This window comes from Ascaphus truei, chromosome 3 (assembly GCF_040206685.1).
Source record: "Ascaphus truei isolate aAscTru1 chromosome 3, aAscTru1.hap1, whole genome shotgun sequence".
NCBI classification, from domain to species: Eukaryota; Metazoa; Chordata; class Amphibia; order Anura; family Ascaphidae; genus Ascaphus; species Ascaphus truei.
Window position 1 is genome coordinate 363,845,030 of NC_134485.1, and position 25,295 is coordinate 363,870,324.

At 47.0% G+C, this 25,295-nt stretch overlaps 1 protein-coding gene across 9 annotated transcripts in view; it reads right to left on the reverse strand.

The window, feature by feature from the left end:
• The window catches only part of NBEA (neurobeachin), a 714,827-nt gene that overhangs the window by 511,198 nt on the left and 178,334 nt on the right, over positions 1-25,295 (reverse strand). For all 9 annotated transcript variants that reach the window (XM_075592121.1, XM_075592113.1, XM_075592110.1 and 6 more), the window contains exon 2: positions 5,504-5,735. In XM_075592121.1, the coding sequence (XP_075448236.1) occupies positions 5,504-5,735 (232 nt within the window). The remainder of the gene's footprint in view (positions 1-5,503; positions 5,736-25,295) is intronic.

Below are 25,295 nucleotides of genomic sequence, written 5' to 3' on the forward strand. Positions count from 1 at the left end.
TCACATTAAACCTAACATTGAAAATGTGTTTTTTTTTTTTTTTTTGCATCTAAAAATAATTTCTCCTCTTGCTTCTCTGACAGCAAAAAGTCTAACCAGCTCATATCTATTGTATATTTTGTAGATTTATTACTGTACTTTTTCAGTCACATTTATATACCTACGCACATTGAAAAGCCAATAACATACTAAACTGAGGACTAGGATTCTTGAGTACTTTCACTGTATAGAAAATCCAATGTATGTTTCTTCACAACTCAGGCTTTAATGACAGCCTTTAGTTCAATAACAGTTGGTGATAGATTAAAATGTACAAACAGGGAAATCTGCAGGTTTGCAAATCAATGGGTTGCCTTTTCTCTGGTATTGAAAGGGTTCAAAAGAACTTAAGCAAAGGTTAAAATGTAACTTACAAATTCGGCTATTTGTATTTATTTTTTTAAAGGATTTCTTTAATACAGCAACATTATGTGAGAAGAAATAGCATTATTGATGCAGTGATCCGTTGAGAGACAAATACAAATTATTTTGTCATCGTCATCAAGTCAAACTATACTGTACTCATGTTATTAAATTAAATCTCTTATGTGCAGGGAACTAATGTCTTTACTGCTGTTTTAAGCATACACTGAATGTGCTATGCAGAATCTAAAGTTTACTAACAGATGTTCTAGAATGTGGGCTTCCCTGATGGCCAGCATTGGGATAACTAAAACAAATTCCAACAAAAGGTTTAAAATATAGTGTAAGGAAAAAAACTGTCACTCTTAAAAGTGCTGGCAATTTCTAATATTGCAAAAACTAATATTTTAACCCAAGTGTCAGATATGCTAAACCTGTGTAGTGAGCAGTCCATTGTGCCATAGGGTGCAAGTCTGGTCTTAGTAGATCTTCCAATGACTATATAGTGAACTAGGTGTAGCCATGCCACCTGTGGCTACTAAGCTGCCCTTGTACTGGCAGTAAGCCCTGGTAAGAGCAGGCCTTGACAGCAGTTAATATGGGGTTTCCCCACTCCTTGGTGCTGCACTTGAGTGACAGTGGGAGGCGGTGACATCGGGCCTGAACATGTCCAATCGTGGGACAGACCTGGTGCCCTCCTCCTGGCTGTACTTAAGGGCAGTGCCGCCCCAAATTCAGGGGTGCCTCTTCCCATTGAAAGAGGCAGGTTGCACACAGGGAGCCAGAGATTGGGGCCTTCCCTGTTCCTCTCCCCCTCGGGGGAGAGCGAGTGTAGACCTATACCCTGACTCCTGATAGGGGAGTCGGGAAGAGCTATGACAGCTGCAGGGACCCTGATCTGTAGTGGTTGTCCAGGGACCATCATCCAGTGGAAAGCTGATCCTGAGAAGCTGTGATTGGGCAGACTACTGCTGTGTTGTGGTGTATTCAATAAAGACCGTTCCTGTTTGCATATACCTCCTGCCTGGGTGTGATCTTACTGTGAGGAGAGGGAATAATTCTACCGTAAGGATCGCCTCCATTCATCTTGGAGGCTGCGGCAGATGGAGGCGCTGCACTGCTAGAGAACCATGAGGGTAATGTACCCCAGAAACCTGATCCTGTGTCCCCACTACCATCGGCAGACAGCTCAGCCCTCCTGTTACCAGCAGGTATCATGCACCCCACGACTAGTAATGGCCAAATCTCCCATCAGGTGGGGGAAACACCGTTACATAGGCATATTCCACAACACTATTTCTACAACTCATCAGGTTGATGTAACAGCAAAAAGAACGATTCCTGCACTCCTACCAATTAGGCTAATAATAAATATATATAATAATATTCTCATGGAAAAGGGTATTTTGTTAAACCCTTTGGCCACAGCATTTGTAAGCCGGCATGCCACGTCAAGGCATACCTGTTAATGCAGGTACCTACACTATATATATATATGTATGTAGGAGCGCAGGAATCGTTCTTTTTGTTTTTCTATATGTAAGGCCTATCTTTTTACATGCAGGAAACTTCTATAGAGAGGAGTGCGGTATTATGTACAGTTTCTCACTGATGTAACAGCAAATAATTTTCTTGGGCTGAAAATGTTTTTCCATTAAGAAGATTTTCTATAAATACTGCACTATGGCCCCCAACCAAGTTGTACTTTCGCCTCCTCAATACATTACTCAATATTTACAGGGTTCTTGAAATGTTCAAAAAAAATTTGCGTGAACAGAAGGGTTAAACCATTTACTATTGTATGAACGAAAGACATTTCCAGGCAAAAATCACTTGGCTTTCAAACATCAATATCAAAACTATTACAAGAAAAGCAGATTTGGAAAGTCGGACAGGTGTTTCCTGCAGCAGAGGGTGAAAAGCATCTGACAAATATGAGCTGACTCTACAGCAGAACAGCCGAGAAATCTCATTTCTACCGAGTATGAATCACAAATAATTAGTCCAACTGCTGCTGATGTAAAACAAGCAATTGGAGCACGCAGCAAAAAACACAAAGCAGTTGCTGCTTAGATGTCAATTTTAATACAAATTCTGGAGAGAGTTCTGTCAAAAGGGGAAACATTATACCGGTTATTAATGTTCCATAAGTATTTGTAATAAAATGGACATGTGCACAGCAATTGCTTTTTGTTGTGTGCTCCAACCGCTTGTTTTGTGCATTGTGTGTTAGTGAACAGGCAGCCCTACCCACCATGGGCACCAGTGACTGCATCCTACTGTCAAACTGCAGCTTTGTGCAGTACATGCTGATGTATCTTGGATTCAAGAAACAATTCCCCTTACAGACATGTTGATCGTTCTGTGATTGATCTGGACGGTCCCCTGAAGGCAAACCAGGTTAGTTTCCCATCTGGGTATCCCTGGTTCCAAAGATATTTATCTTTTAAACAATATGGCTGCCAGGGTCAACCATGCTCCAGCGCCCAATACACAGCCATGATGTGGTCAATTACTGACTGTGGTTTTCTACTGGTGTAACGTGTGTTTGTAACACTGGCGAAAATAAAAGGTGAAATATCCTGGTAACCATGGGTCCCTGGTGGTCGGGATAAACAGATTTAACCAGGGACCAAAGATCAAGCAGCTACTTTATAACCAAGTGAATATAATTCAATATTACGAGAGTTACACAGCTTCTGAGCAGGAAACTAGTTGACCACTTTTGTTGGCAGTTTAATGACATTAAAGTAAGATGAGATTTGTATGAAATCTAAATTTATGGAAAAGGAAATACTGGTACAAATACATACATATTTCCTATTCATTTATTTTTAACTTGTTCCTTAGTTATTGACTCAAAGCAGTGCTAAGTTGTAGAGTTTATTAATTTTATTCTAAGTTTCTCATATATTTTATTTGAGAAGAGGGAGCATTAAACAAAATAAATTGTACCTAGGTAGATTACGGGCCTAGCTTTAGGTCAATCTCAAAAGTCTTAATTAAAAGATTATGATACATGGAATTCACGTGGACGCAACAAAAATATCGGGGACTGGAATGATACAAAAGCCTGGAAAATCTGTTCAAACACGTAAGAAAATCATATATAAAAAAAAGTAGCCAGCATTCAAAATTGTAAATCAGACAAGGAAGGTCCAACAGCTGCACTTGACATGTACACAGGCAACTTGCTGCAACTCACAGCAAATAAATGTATTTCGGAGGGAACAATTACATCAGAAGAGATTTACTAGAGATATTTACTATGCTCATTTGTGCTGTACTGTATGTGGAAGAACAGCAAGACAGGCACTGTAAATCTCTGCCACAAAGTGATCATCTCATTTTTAAAATAAGAGACAATAGAAGATAAATCCGGATGGTCTTTTTCAAAATCTAAGTTTATTTTCCCTGGGCCTTGTCTTGGCGGGATAGTACAAAATGGTTTACTGTTGACTTCACTATATACAAGTCAACATTTGTAGCGAATCAGACCGTTACAGGTTTTAAGATGACAAAGGCCACATAGTGTAAACCCCTATTCCTCTCCTGGTTTGGTTACTGAATGCACACTAGAGTTAATAGAGTCGAGGTTAAGCTCCAAATAGTGGTGACACCGCATACTGTGTCATCAGAGGAAATGAGAGGAGCTTAGGATTCTTAGGGAGTTCCAGCATGACAGCAGAAGAGAAGCTTCAGAGCTTAGAGGTAAGGAAGATGTTACCCTAAGTTTAGCTTAGGTTAGGCCCCCATTTTATTGTATTCAGACAAGGACTGTGCCCCAGCAGTTAGGATCTTTTAGTATGGCAATATGAAGTTAAGCGCATTAGCAGGGCTGTTGATAAGAAGGGGGGCCAGACCCACCAGGTGAGTATCACTTAAGTAACCAAAAGCGACATCTCCCATGTGTGTTAAGAGTGGGCACTCGGGGAAGATTGTGTAACCCGTCTTCCCCCACCTTAAGGGAGATTTCCTGCGGTTACCTGGTGTCGGTGCTACCGATCTGGCTCACAGAAGGCTCTGAGCATCTGCCGGTGGTAGCGGGGATTATTAGGACATGCTTTTGGTGCTTAGTACCGTCTCTTCTCGGTGCAGCACCTCCATCCTGCAGGAACCCTATTAGAAACGGGGGTAACCCCCTACAGGCAATTCTTCCTCCATAGAACACACATTAGCGCTGGTATAACTGGTTGTTTATTGCAGCAGATAGCCATCTCATCTCCCATGCAAGAGAGGTACGATCATATGCAGTACTTGCTCCTATCCCTCGCAGCTTGCATGTATCTGTCTGGATCAGAGCCTAGCTCGCAAGACCCATCCCTGAACTCAACCCCCAGGGCTTGAGGCCCCAAAAGGTCTATCATTGACTCCCATAGTCCCTGGTGGAGTATGGGGTAGATGTTCCCACTCCCCCGAGGGAGGGGAAAGGAAGGTGAACCAGAGCCCTGGCTCCACACTTTCAACTCAGCACAGAACAGAACAAAATTTAGGCTGCAGCCCCTTTTGTACCTAGGGGAGGGTCCTAAGTCTGAGCCCCTGATAGGGCAGTACCCGGGCCTTATGCCCACCCCTCCCCCAAGGGAGTTGTTTACTGCAGCAGTAAAGAGCACGGATTTAACCCCAACACTGCCTGCGCTGGTATCAGGGCGTATGTGTTAGGCAGGGCAGATTAGTAGCCCACAGTGTACCTGGCTACACTTGTATAAGTATTCATATCTGTATGAATAAAAATATGTACAACCAAGTGAATCTATATGAACTGTGACTGCAGTGTTTCCAAGCATGGGAACATTAATAAAGATTGAAAAGGTACTATAAAAACTCCTGGCGCCCATCTTTTCCATCGCCCCGCGGACCACGGACCGCCCCTGAGACAAGGTAAATCGTTGTGGATGCATTCTACACCACTACACCGAAGAGCCGGGCAGGGAGGGCTACATAATATATAGATTATTGTTTCTTTGAAACAAATGATCAAATGATCTATTTTGATAAAGGAAACCACTCGCCTTTTTATCACACATGGATTTGAACGTATTTATGTATAAAAGGTTCAATGTTAAAAATAATGGTGGCCAACATGGAGTAGCTTAATTACCTGCAATCATGTCATCAACAGTGCTCATCTTCAGCAATACTTGCTCAATAAGGCCAACTTCTGTGCTGGTCTGTAGGTTACGGACACTTTTCCGTAGAATAGCTGTAAACATGCTCCATATTTCAGCCTGGCACGTTACGTCGCAGTGCTCCAAAAGCTCCGACATGCACGTTATGCTCTCTGCATCTTGAATGATGAAGTTCATCTCCAGATCAAATTCTCCACCAACCAACTAGGGGGGAAGAGAAAAACGGGACAATTGCATATTACATTATGCAAGCTGCGCCTTTGAGAAAATAACATATCTACGGAGTGCATCACATAACAAAAGCATAGGGTGCAGCATCATTTTAATAAAGATAAACAAAGTAAACTAAATATATTCAATATTGTGTGTCGATAACAACAAAGAACCAAACGCCTTATCACACCGACTGAACGTATTGAAAAACGTCTCTTAGGGTGAGGGTGCTCAACTCCAGTCCTCATGACCCCGAATAGGCCAGGTTTTACGGATATCCCAGCATCAGCACAGATGGCTCAATCGGTGTCCCAGTTGAAGATTGCACCACCTGTGCTGAAGCAGGGACATCCTTAAAACATGACATGAGGACTGGAGTTGAGCATCCCTGTCCTAGACCACACAGCTCAGGAACCAAGGTGGCCTACTAACCGTTAGCAAACACCTAAGCTCCAGGAAGAATTGTATGCTCGATACCACACATTTCCTATTGGAATTGCAGCTAGCACAGACAGTAGGAAAGGCTCAATGGACTGTATGATTATGAATTGGCATACCCCCACATTGTATTCAGGGCAATATTTTTATGATCTATGCAGTTGGACTTCGGGAATATTTATTGATTTTAAGACCAAAGGTAATTCTAAAATAGCTCAAAAGAGAAGTCTCAGTTGTGTGTACAAATTAATTATCCTAAAAGCTTTACAAGTAACAAAATGGGCATGATAATTGCAATGGGAGAACTCAGATAGCTCACTAATTAACCTTGCAGAGTGATGCAAGTCAGGCTGCCAAAGAAACTTGCAATGAGGATCAAGGCATGCATTTCAGTAGGGAGATTTGACCTCTTATAATTGTTGACGTATGGAAAGCAGATTTAAATAGTTAAACCGGTGGCATTAAACTCCTTAAGCTTCATGTGTTAAATGCATTCAGTGCATATATGGGTTCATATAAAATCAAAGCAATACTAATATGTATCTTTCCCTTATTTTAAAATGTTTAACTAAAATCACTGGCTTTTTAACATTCTTAATATACGGTATATTATCAGTGTTAAACATCACTGCTCGCTCTCCTTCTAGAATCTAGATCATGTTCAACTACAGTACCATATCACAACGTTAAGCCATTGAAAACAATGGTCTAGTTAGACCGGCTTAAACCCTTTGGTATGGATTTGGAAGCAGGGAGTCTAAGGAACTGAACTGCATTTATTTCAGCTCTGGGGGGTGGGCTTCTAATACTAACCCAGAAAGCCACATTTTAACTTCCTGGTTATTTAAATGACTGCGTCATGCAAGCCAATAGGCAGCCGCGACAGATACTTATTGCCCTATGCAAGGCGGTATATATTTTTAAAATCTGATGCGCCCTTCAGGAGATCTACTGTAAGCGTTTGAAATATTAAGTGTCCTGGTGTTTAAAATAGAGCTCTTTCAGAGCCCAGCGCCGTCTAAAGGTGACCAATAACATCCCAAAGATTAAGAAAAGCATGATTTTTAACACTAAAAAAAACATTTATTTGAAGAACAGGATATGCTCTGGGAGCAAGATACTAACATTATATGAGCTGAGCTCAGGCTACCGGGGTATAAATCACTGCTTTAAATGCAATGATTAGCACATTAGAATTGTGAAAAAGGCATTACAGGGCAGAGCCTGCATTACATGCTCTGTTTACCAATGTCTAACCCGTTCTGTCGGAAAACTACCGCGATCATGTGATCATAAAAGGACCCCCAGTAATGTTAATTTCCGTTCTGATTACGTTCGCAAACTCCCGCTAGAAAACTAGAATTAATCGCATGCGTGCCGGGCCTCATAACATTTAGGGACCATCATATAATGCAGCGCTGCACAACATACGGCCCGCGGGCCTCTCTGTGTGGCCCGCGATGACTCCGGCCGAGCGCCTGTTAGTTAATTAAATAAAAAGTTTAAAAAAAAATAGTTTAAAAAAATGGCGGCGATCCCCCCCCCTCTTCCCCCTCCTCGTGCTCGAGTCGGCGGCGGCGGTGCGCAGGGGCAGCAGCATGAGGAGGACGCGGCAGCCGTGAGTCATTTATTTTTTTCAATAGCAGGATGCCGGGGTTGGAGGTCAGAGCCGGGGGCGGGGCTTAGTACCGGGGAGGATGTGCTGAGCTAAGGTGTGTCGGGCTGCTGCAGGGGTGGGAGTGAAAAACGGGCTGGGGGTGGGTGGGAGTGAAAAACGGGCTGGGGGTGGGTGGGAGTGAAAAACGGGCTGGTGGGGGGGGCAAATGGTCTGCTGTGGGGTGGGGCAAACAGAGTGGTGTGGTGGGGGGAGAAGGGATGGGGGAGAAGGGGGAGAGAGAGGAGGCAGGGGGGGAGAAGGGGGAGAGAGAGGAGGCAGAAGGGGGAGAAGGGAGAGAAGGGGGAGAAGGGAGAGAGAGGGGGGAGAAGGGAGAGAGGGGGGAGAAGGGAGAGAGAGGGGGGGAGAAGGGAGAGAGAGGGGGCAGAAGGGAGAGAGAGGGGGCAGAAGGGAGAGAGAGGGGGCAGAAGGGAGAGGGGGAGAAGGGAGAGAGGAGGGGAGAAGGGAGGGAGAAGGGAGAGAGAGGGGGGGAGAAGGGAGAGAGAGGGGGCAGAAGGGAGAGAGAGGGGGCAGAAGGGAGAGAGAGGGGGGAGAAGGGAGAGAGAGGGGGGGAGGGAGAGAGAGGGGGGAGGGAGAGAGGGGGAGAGGGAGAGAGAGGGGGAGGGAGAGGGGGCAGAAGGGAGAGAGAGGGGGCAGAAGGGAGAGAGAGAGGGGGAGAAGGGAGAGAGAGGGGGCAGAAGGGAGAGAGAGGGGGCAGAAGGGAGAGAGAGAGGGGGGAGGGAGAGAGGGAGAGAGGGGGCAGAAGGGAGAGAGGGGGGAGGGAGAGAGAGGGGGGAGGGAGAGAGAGGGGGGAGGGAGAGAGAGGGGGGAGAGCGAGAGAGGGGAGAGGGAGAGAGAGGGGGCAGAAGGGAGAGAGAGGGGGCAGAAGGGAGAGAGAGGGGGAGAAGGGAGAGAGAGGGGGAGAAGGGAGAGAGAGGGGGGAGAAGGGAGAGAGAGGGGGGAGAAGGGAGAGAGAGGGGGCAGAAAGGAGAGAGAGGGGGGGATTGAGAGAGAAGGGGGAGAGGGAGAGAGGGGGGGAGGGAGAGAGAGGGGGGGAGGGAGAGAGAGGGGGGGAAGGGAGAGAGGGGGGGAAGGGAGAGAGGGGGGGAAGGGAGAGAGGGGGGGAGAAGGGAGAGGTGGGAGAAGGGAGAGAGGGGTGGAGAAGGGAGAGGGGGTGGAGAAGGGAGAGAGGGGGGGCAGAAGGGAGAGGGGGGGCAAAAGGGAGAGGGGGGGCAGAAGGGAGAGGGAGGGGCAGAAGGGAGAGAGGGGGGGCAGAAGGGAGAGAGAGGGGGCAGAAGGGAGAGAGGGGGGGCAGAAGGGAGAGAGGGGGGGCAGAAGGGAGAGAGAGGGGGCAGAAGGGAGACAGAGGGGGGAGAAGGGAGAGAGAGGGGGGAGATGCGGGCAGTGGATGAGATGAGGAGGGGGAGATGCGGGGAGTGGAAGAGATGAGGAGGGGGAGATGCGGGGAGTGGAAGAGATGAGGAGGGGGAGATGCGGGGAGTGGAAGAGATGAGGAGGGGGAGGTGCGTGGAGTGGAAGAGATGAGGAGGGGGAGGTGCGGGGAGTGGAAGAGATGAGGAGGGGGAGGTGCGGGGAGTGGAAGAGATGAGGAGGGGGAGGTGCGGGGAGTGGAAGAGATGAGGAGGGGGTGGTGCGGGGAGTGGAAGAGATGAGTCACTGTCATCCACCTACCACCATTCACCCAACTGTCATTCACCCACCCAGTCACTGTCATTCACCCACCCACTCACTCACCCACCCACCCAGGCAGGCAGTCACATGTCTTTTGTTTAAAATATAAAAAATAAACAGGTTGCATTGTAATGTTTTTTTCTGTATCACAATAAGAAAACAGTTAAGTAAAAGTTGTGCGCTAAAAGATATTTTTTCGTGGTAGGTGCGCTATGGGTTCGGGGGGGGCCCTGCTCCTTTCATTTGTCCCGGGCCCCATGATTTCTGTTGACGGCCCTGTGGGTGATGTGAGGTGCATGGGGGGAGAGGGTAATGGGTGATGGGAGGTGCAGGGGGGAGAGGGTGATGTTATGTGCAGGGGGGAGGGTGATGGGAGGGGCAGGGGGGTGATTTGAGGTGCAAGGGGGGTGATTTGATTTGCAAGAGGGGTAATTTGAGGTGCAGGGGAGGGTCATTGGAGGTGAATGGGGTGTGATTTGAGGTGCATGGGGGGGTGATTTGAGGTGCAAGGGGGGGTGATTTGAGGTGCAGGGGGGGTCATTGGAGGTGCAGGGGGGTGATTTGAGGTGTATGGGGGGGTGATTTGAGGTGCAAGGGCAGTGATTTGAGGTGCAAGGAGGGAGAGTGATGTGAGGTGCAAGGGGGGAGAGTGATGTGAGGTGCAGGGGGGAGAGCGATGTGAGGTGCAAGGGGGGAGAGGGATGTGAGGTGAAGGGGGGGTGTGATGTGTGCGCTGTGCAGGGGGGCATTGTGTGTTTGATGTGGAGGGGGAGTATTATGTGTGTGGGTGAGGGGGAGAGATGGGGTTATGAGAGATAGATGGGGAGTATCGCAAAGGTTGATAGTGAGGGGTTCTTGGGGAGATATGATGATGATGATGAGGTGCTGGAGGAGAGATGATGATGATGATGGTGATGGTGATGATTTTACCCGTGCGGCCCAATTTTTTTCCCCTTGGAGCAGTTCGGCCCTTCTCACTTTACGAGTTGTGCAGGCCTGATATAATGGCATCATTTAAGTAAACGCAATATACAAGAACTTGAACCCAACCTAAGGAATGACACCACCCTTATATACTTTATATATGTACAATGATGCAGTCAAATCAATTATGTAGTATATATTTTCCTAATACTTATCCAAAATTCATAAACTTATATTTAATATCTTGGTAAACGTTTAAGTAAAGACCTGCACTAAAAAAGCACCCGTTAAACAATCCCCTTCTAATACGTCAAAAGGTACAGGGCAGAATAAGTAAATTGTGGGCCCCATTGCCATAACCATTCCATGCCCCTCCATCACTATGGATCCTGGGGTTCAATGTTACCCTGCCCGGTGGTGACAGAGAGCTGGCAAACCCCAGAATGCGAAGCTGCAGTGCTGGTACGGCACCACAGTCAGGGTTGCCATCTTCTATTGAAGGTTAACCCGAGAATTTTTTTACATTTATCTTTTTCTAATATATTTATTAATTTTACCTACGGCGGCGTCGTCTCCCGGCATCTGCCCCTGCAAATCAAGTAAAACATGGCTGTGCAACATCAATGGTGCTGCGTTGCCATGACAACGGGATGCCTTATGGCACTGAGGTGTCTCGTGATGGCGCGTAGCATCCCGCTGTTATGGCAATGGGCATCAAATGACGCCTTGTTGGTGCCATTTTAGTCCTGCAGCCATGTTTTTACTTTATTTGCAAGGGTAGATACTGGGAGACGCCGCCGTCATCCGGAGACTTACCAGGTAAACCCATAGCCCGGAGATATGTGGCCGAAACCCATAGTCTCTGGGTCAAACCCGGAGTGGTGGCAACCCTGACCACAGTACCACCAGGAAACATGTGAATGGTTTTTTTTTGTTTTTCAAAGCCATCAAGATCAGGACCCAAGAAACGGGCTCCTTAAAAACTTTAAGCCAGCTGCAACGGCAACAGATCGGCCCCTGATATGGAATCAAGCTACACATCTCCATACATGTTGCTTCTAATAACCAAAACCGAGCCTTCTCTCACTAATGGGCTCTGTCCCAATTAGAACGACAACCTAATGGTCGAGTGAATTAAACCTTGGTGTTCAAATTAAATAAGTATCTTTATTTAATGTGGACATTTGTTCATTGTTTTCCACTTCTCGCCGAGATGAAACGCCACGGGTGCCAAGATCAACATTCGGTCACTCGCCCTTACAAGAAATGTTGATCTGGTAATAAATAAAAAGAAAAACGTGCTTACATTTTTTTGAAAGTCAATGCAGTGCCGTCTGCTCCCTGCGTATATCTATCCATATGCATATACAGGTAGTCCTCGCTATCCAACGTTTCACTTTACAACGAATGGTACTGTATATCCAACGCTTTAAAATGCAACCCTATCGGACGTTTTTCGACACCAGAATGCATTATCCAACGCTCACCGGCACTGATTAACTTTACAACGGTTTCACTATCCAACGCTATGTCCAGGAGGGATTCCGTCGGATAACACTGTACTGTATCTAAAAGGCTTAGGAACGCTTCCGTATAAAGGTTCAGCTGTTACAGGGTTGCTAAGCAATGTCAGCAAGGAGGGGAGGAGACAGATAGATGACAAGGAGGAGGGAATGTAGAGCAGTGTGCGCATACGGCAGGAGTGAGTGTAAAGAGAGGGGAGGATAGACAACAAGGTGAGTAAGGAGGAGGAAACAGAGAGACAGCAAGGAGGAGACAGATGAGGCGCAAGGCATGATGGAGGAGACAGTAAGGTGGGAGAGATGGGACAAGAGGCTGAAAGACATTATAGGGAGGGTTGAAAGAATAACATTTAATGAATAACCTTTAAAGATCTGCTAGATGTAACGATGGGTACAGCCAGTATTCAGGAAATTATAATAAGCAGAAATAATTCTGTAATTGCCTGTAGCGAAAAAGCAATGTGTACAGTAAATGTTTTCTGATGTGTTCAGTCTCATTAAACAGCTAGAGACTTATTATTTTCCTCTTATTTGTATGTCGCCAACATTTTCTGCAGCACAGTTCAATGAGGGAGGGTGGAGGATAACAACACCAACAACAACAACAACAACAACAACAACAACAACAACAACAACATTGTATGACAAAAGAGTACATGTATGGTAAAACAAACGACAACAGGAAGGAAGTCCCTGTCCCAAGAAGCTTACAATCTAGGAGGAGGGGAATGGATACATGGAATAGGGTGTGCAAGTTTCTTAGCAAGTGCTTGGCTTCCAACATCAGGACTCCAAGTAGGCAGTTCTATGATGAAAGTACTGTAGTTCTATGAAACGAGCAACGTGTTGGGTAAGTCTCCTTGAAAAAATTGTGCTTTTAAAGAACTTTTAAGTGTATGTATGGTAGGGAGAGTCTGATTGTAGAGAATTCCAGAGTTCGGGTGCAGCACGGAAAAAGTATTGGAAGTGTGAGTGAGAGGAAGTAATAAGGTGGAGAGACTTCAATCAATAGCGGAGTGTAGACAGCGTGTGGGAGTGTACTTAGAAATTAGGTCAGAGATGTAGAGGAGCAGTATTATGCATAGATTTGTAGGTGAGCACAAGTATCTTGAGTTTGACTCTGTAGGATGGATAGCCAGTGTGATGACTTGCATACTGGTGCAGCAGAAAATAAGCGGGTGGGGAGGTAATTGAGCCCGGCAGCAGTATGTACAATGGACTGGAAAGGAGACAGACAGCAGAGGGGGAGACCAACTGGAAGCGGGTTTCAATAATCCAGTAAGGATATAATGAGGGCGCAAGTAAGAATTTTGGTGGATAGTTCAGTGAGGAAGAGATATATTTGAGCAAAATTGCAGAGGTGGAAACATGATTTGGAGATTTACTGAATGTGCGGGATGAATGAAAGGGCAGGGGGTGGGAGTGAAGTCAAGCATGACACTTCGGGATCTAGCTTGGGATAGCAGAGTTATGGTGGAGTCATCTACTGCATCAGAAAAATCTGGTATAGCTAGAGAGAGTTAGGAGGGAAAAGATTAAGTCCAGTTTTTGGTATCCTTGGACATCCAGGAGCAGATAACGGGACAGTTAGTGACAAAACTGAAGAGAAGGGGAGAGAAGTAGATTTGGATATTAGAATAGAGTTGATAATGAAAATTAAATGACTATTAGTTTAGCAAGGGAATAGGTGTAGATAGAGATCCTAGAACAGAGGCCTGGGGTACACCAACTGTGAGTTGGAGTGAAGAGGAGAATGTGCTAGCAACAGAAACGCTGAAAGTGCAGTCAGGTAAGATGTAAACCAGGAGAGGGCAGTGTCACGGAGACCAATAGAAAGGAGGGTATGCAGAAGGAGGGGGTGATCAACACTATCAACAGCAGCGGAAAGGTCCAAAGTAAGAAGAACTGCCCATGACATAAGACCGAGAGTAGGTCATGAGTGACTTTTGTTAAGGCAGTTTCACTGGAGTGGTTAGGACAGAAGCCAGACTGCAGTGTGTTAAGGAGAGAGTTGGGCTGCGCGTATAGTGCCAGCAACTGTAACGCGACGACGACGTTAGGCTACGGCCGCTGGAAAAATCTAATTCAGATGACTTCCAGCGATCGCGACCAAGATGTCGTGTCGCGCTTACTATAAGCGCACGCGACGGCGGCAATAGATTTGTTTTGACGCGACATCGCTGTCTCGACGTCACTACAAGCGCAGCCTTAAGAGAGAAAAAGTCCAGCAGGTGGTTATACAATATATATAGTTTTTTTGCATATAGAAGGAATTTTGTTTTAAACTGAATGGAGCAGTAAATTACGGATATTAAAATGATTTTGCCTCCAAAGATTTTTAGTCACACACCACAAATGAAACCTCCCAGGAATACACACTATTAGCCTTTGCATATTAAACAAACTTGCAGTGGATTTGTAGACACAGAAACATCAAATGCCTAACCTTTGCAAATAAGGAATGGGGCCAGTTTTCAAATTATCCCTCATATTGCTTGAATATATGTTTCATTTGTTTCTATTTAGCTACATGAGAAAATAAATTAATGTTATACCATTTTCATGAAAACTATATCTCACATCGTTCCTCGTTGCGTTTGAGAATTTTTTTTAATTGAAGGTTTTATGCCGTTTTAAATTACATGCCTAAATAACAGACATTTTCCCTCTGTCACTTTAATTTACACTTTTGAAACTTTAGCGTTTAGCATTCTCTCTCAAAATGCTGACAGGCTGGAAAAAAAATTTGACCTCTGATAGCTTTTCTTTTTAATCCAATTATTTTTCAGGCAGCAGAGACAGCAAAGGATGATCTTTTAATGAAAGGAAAGGGATGTTAATTGTATAGACTTGCAGAAACAAGGGAAATACATGAGTGATGGACATTACAGTTGTGCAGGTAGCGGAAGAAATTGCTAGAAATATACTGTAGATGGCTGAAAGGGATAAGCATCCATTCCGTTTGAAGGGTAATAGCTGTCCTGAATCGAGCCCAAAAACTGCACGGTGTGGTAAAGTATATTTAAAAAAATTATAAGTTAGGAATATAGTATGTAGCCCTTTTTCCCCCTGACCAAAGAGACTACGTGCCATTACCTGTTGGCTCACAGAAGGCCTAAGCCTCCGCGAGCCTGGGGTGGTATATCAATCGCCTTGGTGCAGTGCCTCCACCTGCGAGGGATCCCAGCTTAGTGGGAGGAGCCCCTCACAGGAACCAACAGTAATACACACACGCCTGTATATAATAACAACCTTTACTATACACCATAAATAGCACCCTCTACCACACAGTATAACAACCCCAACTCAGTACCACCAATGAGTGCCCCCAAAGTACATTAGGTGCTAGCTCCAGTACCCTGATATCCTTTTCCCCAATGTCCAGGCCTACCCAAACGTGTATGGATTAGCGCTACCCCGTGAGTTATTGGTGCACTTTGTTGAGGTACTTGCCGAGTACTCCAGTCCTTGATGAGGATCCGCTGATCCAGCGATGTCGTCGTCCTCGATGGCGATCAGCCTGGGGGGTGAATTCCCATCGGATGGTATCACCATACAGAGTCTCTTTTGCTGAGGGTGGTCTGGTTCCCGACCACAGGCCCGCAAATCACTGCACGGCGTCTTTGCTGATGGATAGTCTCACTACTGGCAGCTATTGGGGAAAGATCCCCGACTATGGGCTTTCCCTATAGCAACCACAAGCTGAGTATGAGTGGGGCCTATCTGGGACCTAAAGGGGTGATCTGGCCTAGTCTGAGTGCCACTGACACGCAGACCCTAACTTCCCCTTGTCTGTCATGGCTCCAACTGACCCTCACGCTCCAAGCACGCCAAATGTATCAAAATCCCCTAACAGTGAATGCAGCTGCCCTATTGGCAGAACTGTGCCACGTGATCAGGCCGCCCCAGGGGATCTTGGGAGATGTAGTCCCCGTGCGGACCCTTATAGAAAATGGTCGCCGCTCAGGGACCAACTGCGCATACGCAAGCCTCCTCAGATGGCCGCTGCTATTCCCGGACACTCTGCGCATGCGCGACCGCTTCTGCGCATATGTGGCGCTTTAATAATGGCGGCGCCCTGCTCGGGCATCCTCTGTGGAGCTCCCCGGCACCGGAGCTCTCTCTCCTGCTCTCCCGCCGGTCGCCGCAAGTCCCGACACGCCGCATTAACACCCCCCTTCCCCGAACCCGAGGTAAGGGGGCGCAGGGGACCAAGCTACAAGTAGATTTGTTGTGACCCAATATCAGTGGTTTTAAATGCTATCCTCAGGGAACTCCGTGTTTTGGGGATAGACACCCAATGTGCTATCCATTGGTAAACCAAGTGCAATCTCACCACTTAACCTATTGGCCTAAAATGTGAGGTGAAGTTCTGGGAGGAGAGGATTGTAAATAACTTGCATGAATAGTATAGAATAGACAAAGCTGTAATAAGCAAAACAACATGTTCAAGTATATAAAAAAGATCACAAATAGGAAAGAAGGTCTCAGGGGAGCTAATCATTTTTTAAGGTATAGAGCGGTAATTCTCAACCAGGGTTCTGCGGCACTCCCAGAGCAGGGAGAGAGGACAGTTTCCTCCATCCTGATTGGCTGCTGCTGCACAAGGAGAAACCAGCATGGGTAGCATGGAGGTGAGGTCCTGTATGTATGTCAGTCAGTCCTGAGTTTCCTGTTGTAGGGATGCCCCAAGAGAAGAAAGAAAGGTTGAGGACCACTGGTGTAGTGGCAGTGGATGAATGTAAAAATAAAGGAGGAATGTGAGGTGGCGGTCGTACATAGAAAACTTCGGGTAGGGTGGGTAACAGGGGCAAGGAGAATGGGGAAGTCACAAGAGAGTTGGAAAGCGTACTTTACAATTTCATACCAACTCAATGTGGAATGGGACAACTTGCCGCCAATTACCCACTGCCAATCAGCCGCCAGCCGTCTCACCACTAAAGTAAGTTATTAAGGTTTAGCGTTTTAGGGTCAGGGGTTAAAGTTTAGCAGTTTCAGGGTCAGGGGTTTCAGAATCAGGAAGTTATCTTCGTGGCGAGTTGACTGCGCAAGTTGGGAGCCGAACTGCATTTACGTAAACTAAATTAAGCCCCGTTCACTGATACTGAAATCACTGCAGCATTATTTGCTCATTTTGGCTGAAAAGCAGTACGCCTTGTACATAACCAGATAATTCCTAATATGCTTTTACAACTTTAAAACTTGAGCTAAATAAAATTGGTAACATTTGTAATAATGAAACTGTATTAAACATGATCGAGTAAGAATGCTATACAGCAGAGTGCATTTCCTCTTCACATCTTTGGGAAAGGGACATCTCTAGGGATATGAAGCACATTTCAGATAAACAAATCCGAAACTGGAAAAAAACTGTATGTTGAAGAAACGCGCGAAAAATAACGGTGTTAATTAAATTTTTGGAGCCAGGACCCATGGGAAGGTTGCTTGTGAAAGGGCAAAGCAAATGAAGGGTCATTCATTAAAGTGGCAGCAGGGCAAGGAATCCTTACACTACCACAAAGCCACGAGTGTCACACACTTTGGCTGCCAGGCCATGTGATCACTAATATAAAAGTCAAATGATTATATTAATCCCTCTTGTCACGTCCCTAAATAGGAAAGGAAGGACTCGTTTTCTGTACCGGTGAATGATCAGGACTGAAACTACGCAAGAGCATGTCACCAATGTGCTATTCTCAAAATAGCACATGGGCACACAAGATTTAAACGGCAATCCTATTTTGCTGACAAAATAATTTTAATTGTATGTCATTTGTTTCTTCTAAAAGTAACTCCAGTCCTCAAGACATCCCCCAACAGGTCAGGTTTTAAGGATATCCCAGCTTCAGCACAGGTGGTTCAATCACAGGTGATTGAGCCATCTGTACTGAAGCAGGGAGCCACCTATGCTGAATTGGGGATAGCCTGAAAACCTGACCTGTTGGGGGGTCTTCAGGATTGGAGTTGTGAACCCCTGGGCTACCCCATTTCGGCCAGTTGACAAGGGGGAGTGCGCACCTTGCTTGTGGCAGGGGACTACGGATTCTGACATTACACAAAAGCCACCAAATATACTAGCTTTGAAATAAAATATGCAGAAATACTCTGCATACATCAGTTACGTATGTTTATGTGGTTGGCTGGCGATGGAATCGTGGTTAGACTGCAAACACAGAATATGAGAGATAGAACCATTTACAGATGTAGTCTGACAGACTGCACGCCTGGGAAAAATATCACGGGAAAAGCTTTCAGTCTTTTTGTTGCTTGTGAGGGTTATTCTCGGTTGAAGTTACACAGTATGACAATGCAAGCCCTGACAGCATTGCATAGGGTTGTTGGAGCGGCGCACCGGATGACGTCACGCGCATGCGCAGTGGGCCCGCGACATGATTTCACACAGATTTTAGTAATTTGCCTATTAAGTACCAGGTATTTAAGGTGCCCATCCTAAGCATACCCCATACTCCTTGATAAAGGACCCGTTGGTCCGAAACGCGTAGGAGGTCCCTGTCTGTGTCCCCTAAGGGGTGACTTTGTCTCTAACCATGCTGCAATAAAAGAAAAGTTTTTTATTCCACACCTGGCTCCCTGGCTGTGCGCCATTCGTTTTTTGCTATTGGATGTCTCTGGATTCTGGATCCTTCTTGGCTTGCACGCCGGCAGAGGAACCCTGGAGATGACGTGAGTGGGGTTTATTGGTTCAGACTATCATAGCCAAGTTTGACTGCTGTTACTGACACTTACAAGTCTTTAAGTACCTACCCACTCCCACTGGTTTCTCCAGGGTTAATAATAATATTATTCATATTATTGGATGGAGTTGCTGCGGGTTGGAGCACCCCAATTCTTTCATCTACGTATGTTTATGTGGTTGGCTGGCGATGGAATCGTGGTTAGACTGCAAACACAGAATATGAGAGATAGAACCATTTACAGATGTAGTCTGACAGACTGCACGCCTGGGAAAAATATCACGGGAAAAGCTTTCAGTCTTTTTGTTGCTTGTGAGGGTTATTCTCGGTTGAAGTTACACAGTATGACAATGCAAGCCCTGACAGCATTGCATAGGTCAAAGATTTCTAATTAAAAGTGTAATCTTCGTTGTGTTAGTAGAAATCCTTTATTCTCAATATCTTCCAAAAGTCATGCATACAATAATATGATTGGCCTTGTAGAGATCTGCTCATTACAAGCCCTTTCACTGATGGCAAACAGCAGCGGGTGACGTTGGGAAAATCACTTTACCGCAGCTTGCCATCAGTTCATACTAAAGGACATTTTGGAGCAAATTCTATATAATCCGAAACGGCTGCTTGGCATCAATGTGGATTTTCGGCCTAAAGCATCCAGAATAGCCAGTGCAAAGTGTATACAATTTACCCCTTTGAGTTGTAGAAAGTTATAAAATACAGCAAAAGTACTATGAAAAATGGCAAAATATGAGATCAATTGTCAACTACACTATACAAGTGCCTTTGCATAGCTTTGGCAAATAAGATCCAAATTATTAGGACTCTAGGAAACTGGTGGCCCACGCATACAATTAACCGATATTAACTTTGTTTCCCTTAATGCTCTCCCTTGCACTCCCTCACCATCGGCACATCACTAACATGGTCTACATCCTCACTGGTAACATAGCGGGAGCAGAAAGCCCTAGTAAAGTATACCTCTGTGGTCGCACCGTGCTTCCAGCCATGAATAGGATGGAAGCTTCATTAGATCTTGCTGCTCTCAAGCTTCGACTTACAGTACAGAGACTGGAATTAGTCAGACGGGCAGGTCTGGATTACCAATTAGGCAGTTGGCATGTACCTAGGGGCACCCAAGGTTAGGGCCGCCGATAGGGGGGAGTGCCAGGACAACGATCCCTGGCCGGAGACAGAGGGGGGGCCTGGCCCAGAGCATTGTGCTAATGGTTTCCTTACACAGGGCTCTGCACTTTAAGGGCCCGGCCTCCTCATTGCTACTGCTCTCCTTGCTCATTCTCACATGTGCAGGGGCTTCTGCGAGTTGTAATCCAGCTCCAATGCTTGAACAGCTGAAGGCAGCAGTACCACAAATCCCACAATCCCTTGTGTAACCCCCAGAAAGAGGAAGTCACATGACAGGCATCAGCATGTCAGTGCAGAGGCTCCTAGGCATGTAATGTATCTATTACTTTATAAAATGTTTTACCAGGAAGTAATATATTGAGAGTTACCTCTCTTTTCTGAAGCCAGAGTCACATTTGATGTGTGAATGGCTCCCAATAGCATTAACTCAGTTCCCTTTTAAATCACTCCAAGCCCTGTAATATTTCCTCCACTTTATTGGGAAAAGCAGCAGAATACAGATACTTGTGGATGGTATGTAGTGGTGATTATTAGTTAGAAACGGGTAAAAAGAGATGGCCTCACCATGGGAGATGAACAGAGAAGGGGTTCTGTACTCACTGTCTCCAGGGTGGAAAAGGAAGTGAGGGGCAGTGTGGGTAAAGGGAATTGCCTTGGGACAGACTATCTAGGCCATACAGGAGGGGGGGCAGACTAGCCCATTCTGGTGAGTATCACAGGAGCTGCAGTAGCAGCTCACTGCTTTCATGCCCAAAGGCAAGAAATACAACATTGTTGCAAGTTACACAGGCACAGTATGTGTGTGCAAACTCCATGCAGCTGAGAATAAGATCTGACAGGCAGAAGCTGCAAAGGAGAGAGGGGGGTGAGTCAGCAATGTAGTTCTTGTTCCATGACACTCCCCGTCTGGTATCTGGAGACTATGTGGAACATATGTGCAATGCATAACAAAGATAACATCACATTCTCAAACAATGCAAGAGTCCATGTCCACGTAGCGATGTGACACCGGCCGGTATCACTTGTATCAAGGTCCCTTGGTCAAGGTTCTTTGGCAAAGGATGCAGGGTGGATGGACAGCTCCAGGTTTGCTGGTTGCACCACAATGTCTTTGTGTAAAAGTCTCTGGCACTGTTTCCTATTAGCCTTGTGAGAGAACAGTCTTTTTGTCTCTGTAGTTTTACCCACAGAATGCATCCCCTTGTAGGTATGCCAGTCGTGGTAGCCTGTCGCTCTATCACCTGGCGTTTGGCAGGAGATGGCTTTTGGCCCCTTGCGGAAGCGGAACAACACTCCTGGGAGACTGGTTGTCGAATCTAGTCCAGTAAAGAGGGCGTCGTTCAGGTAGACTCCCTGAAGCTGAGCGCTGGGGCTAAACACTACCCGGATTTGATCGGGTTCCTGAAGGTGGTAGGCCCCAGATGATTGGAGGTACCAGCATTCTTCACCTTCCTTCATTAGAGGTGCTGGCTTTTGCGTGGCCGGTAAAGAATATCTTCTGGATGAAGGCCACAAAGTTGTTTTTGGTCTCTGGTTCCCTTTGTAGGTCGCAGAGGTGCGAAGTGAACCTAGAGATGGCATGTTCTCCATTGTTTGGGAAGCGCCTTCTTGGTGAACGGAATGGTAGCGGGTTCGCCCAACTGCCAGGTCCGTTTCTGGCGAGCTCCTTGACCGTTGACATCAGGAATTCTCTATCTCCCATCAATGGTGTTTGCTTGTCGTCGTCCTTTGTGGTCTGGAACACTGTACACCCTAAGTAATTGGTGCATTTCTCTTGCAAGAGAACGTTTCCACGTATTTTGGTGATACGCCTTTGTATCTTTGTATACTGCCCTCAGGAGGTTGTTCTCTCCTTGGAGATGATGAAAAACAGTCTCTTTTGTCCTTGTAAATCCCTTTGGGAAATGTCTCTGCGACTGTCTCTTTTTTGACGTGTTAGAGGACAGTCTTTTTGACACTGTGGCTTCACCTGTAAGGCGCAATCTTTCGCGGTTATGCCAGCTGTGACAGCTGGCTGCTTTATCGCTGGATACTCTGTGGAGAGGAACAACTGTACATATTAGTCGTGCCACTGCTCGCGAGAGGACTGTTTGATCGTTCATTGACTTTTGGACGATCCCTTTGTCGGTCAACTTTGGGAGGTTACTTTCTTCCTTCGGTGGAATTGACTCATCATCCTTAGCTGTCTGGACTGCTGAGCATCACAGGCCATTGTCACATCCCCCGGATGTGAGGATGTTTTTGTTGATCTCAGGGGTATGACCTTGTCTCTTCTCTTCACTTGGCCCTCCTATCACTTGGAGATGGCCAATACATGATTCAGAGATGGATGTGTGTCCACATTCTGTTACCACCGTTCTGCGGACGTCAACATAGTCTTGTCCGTGCTCTGTCGGTGCACGCGTTGCCCACTATCACCCATCCTAGGTCAAGTCTTTGGGCGTATGGCGCGTTGTGGGGTCCGTTAAGCTGTTTACGGACTTTATGTACCCTCATGATGTCCCTACCGAGCAGCAGCAAGATCTTGGTGCCTTGTTCTACCGGCAGGATGTAGTTGGCTATTCCTCTGAAGTGCGGGTAATGGCGTGCCATGTCCGGTGTGGGAATCTCGTCCTTGTTTGTGGCCATGTGGCTGCACTCGATGAGTGTGGGGAGAGCTATCTTCACTCTGTTATCCACCGAACGTAGGACGTAACCGCTTGCTCTTCTCCCTGTTGACTCAGTTGACCCTGCACAGGTTCTGAGGGTGTAGGGTGAGGCATTGTCCTGTAAGTTGAATAGGTTGAAGAACTCCGTCTTCGCCAATGATCTGTTGCTTTGGTCGTCGAGGATTGCATACATCCGAATAGCCTTCTCAGGTTGTCCCTGGGGGTGCACTGCGACAAGGCATATTTTGGAGCAGGACATTTTGTCACCTTCTTTTCCGCAAACCTCAGTGCGCTGAGATGTGATGGATGTTGGCTCTCCTTCTCCTTCCTCCCCGCCATGCTCCGCTACGGAGGATGGGTTGTTGAGTTGGTGGGGTGTCAATGCCTCTGGGTGTAACGATGTCACGTGCTTGTCACTTTCGCACACCGTACATTTGATTTCTTCTTTACAGTCTTTGAATAAATGAGTTGTGGAAGCACAACATTTGAAACAAGCTCACCGTTCCCTGAGTAAGTTCTTTCGCTCCTCTATGGGTTTCATTCTGAATCCGATACACTCGTTAAGCGGATGCGGCCTTCTGTGTATAGGGCATTCTTTGTTAAGGTCCCTTGGTTTCTTGTCTCCGGCGACCGACTGATCGGGAGTAGTTTGGGTCGTGGGAGGCACGTTCGTCCTGTGGACCGAGATGGGTGTTTGGGTGTTACCGTATTTCGCCACTTGTCTCTCTGTCCTCAGGCTGCTTGCACTGTGTGTGGTTTGCGCACCTCAGAAGAAGCTGGGGTCATTCCTTGTCCTGGCTGCTTCGCGAATGAAGCTCAAGAAAACTGAGAATGGGGGGTAGACGACTTGTTTCTCCCTTTTGTATTTGGAGCCTTGTGAAATCCATTTTTCTTGGAGGTTGAAGGGTAGCTTCTCCAGGATGGGTCTCACTCCACGAGCTGAATCTAGGACGTCGAACCCTATTAAGGAATGGTCTTTCCTTGCGAACTCCAGTTCTTGCAGCAGGTCCCCGAGCTCTCGTAACTTCGAGTAGTCTTTGTTTGTGAACTTGGGGAAGCTGTCGACTCTTTTGAAGAGCGAATCCTCGACTGCTTCGGGGCTACCGTAGGACTCTTCTAGCCTTTCCCACACTAGGTCAAGACCTACTTGGGGTTGGTGTGCGTTTGCCGCCTGCAGTCTATTCGCGTGCTCTCTGGATTCGTTCCCCAGCAACTTATATAGCAGGTTGAGCTCTTCCCTTGCTGAGAAGTCCAAGCTGTTGATTGCGTCTTTGAACGTGAACTTCCACGTCCGGTAGTTCTCAGGGCGGTCGTCGAAGCAGATGAGCCCTGCTTGCACCAGGTCGCGTCGGATCATGTACGTGACTATGTCTGTCAGGCCTTAGGCATCGGCGTGTTTGTCCCGTTCTGAGGTAGTTGCTGGGAGGGTCCATGCGGTAGCCTCTTCCTTGGCGTGGACGCGTGATGACTGCTGGTCGGTGTGAGGGGCTGTGTTTTCCCGTGTGGGTGTACCTGGATGGCGAGCCCGTTGTAGTGCATCCATGTGCGCGCTGGCGTGTGGATCACTGTTGCGGCTGTGGCTATCCCAGGCAGCATGTACCATTGATGCAGCAGCATCTTCTCCTCGTGGACCTAGCAAGTCTTCGGTGTCTGTAGAGTCACTCCCTCCACGTTGAGATGGTGCGCTGCTGTTTATGCTGAAGAGGCTCCTTACGTAGTCTTCAGTGCGTTGGGCTGGATCCTCTGAGGCTATCCGTCTGTACGGTTGCTCCCCGCCGTCCTGTTGCGCGGCTGCTTCTAGGACTTCGGCTTGGGCTATGGCGGCGGCTTCCTTCTCTTGATTAAGTGCCTCTAGTTCCGCATCAAACTCGGCTTTCCTACGCGTAGTGGCTGCGGCAGTAGCGGCCATGGCGGCGGCAGCAGTGGCGGCGGCTGTCTGTTCCTCCTCTTCTATGCGCGCTCTTCCTGCTCTTATGGCTGCTTCTCTGCGACTATATTCGGCCCTGGCACGTGCGGCCTCTGCGGAGGCTCGCGCCTTGGTAGCGTTTGCGCTAGCGCTGGACGCGTTAGATCGCGCTGATCTTGCTGACCTTGAAGAATGCCTGGATGTGCTTGAGCGCTGCGATGCGGTTTCCAGCAAAAGGTCTTTCCTCTTATTTTCGGCTTCCTCGATAGAGGTTCGCACGCGGCTGTCACGTGTCAAGTCAAGGTTATGCTGTAAGTCCCTTACATGCAGGCTTTCGCCGGTATTAGCCCTGGCCAGGTAAGTGACGTATGCCTCTGACATCCCTTGGTAGCATAAGTGGTCTATCTTTAATTGAGTTATTGCCTGCTCGAGCTGTTGTACAGAATTGCCGGCGGCGGCGACATTGCGTATCCCAAGTGTGGTAGTGTTCCAGGCCAAGTCTAATTTAGCGCGGTGCGCTTCAATGTCAGTCTCGTATTTTTCACGGGCCTTTTGTGTCAGTGTGACTGTCCGTTTGGGCCTTGGGTCTGCCTGCGCCTGTTGCAGTTGCGCAGCGGTCTCTGTGTCTGAGTGATCGCTTTCCTGCGTGATGTCTGGTGAGGCTCTGAGTTCTGCCATGCTGTAGGTGTGTGTAGGCCTCTAGCCAGTGCGTGTGGCGTGCGGTCTTTTACCTTGTCAGCGATGGGTGTCTGTCTCAGATGGTGCCGAGCGGTGTCCTGCAGCATGCAGCGTAGAGGTAGCTGTACTCACAGGTGTCCGGTGGCTCTGACCCGTGTCCTGGCGGGTGTCCGGTGGCGTGGCCCTTGATGGCGCTGGCCATGGGGACGTGCGCAGGGGTAGGTGAGATGGTGGATCCTCACTATGGGGC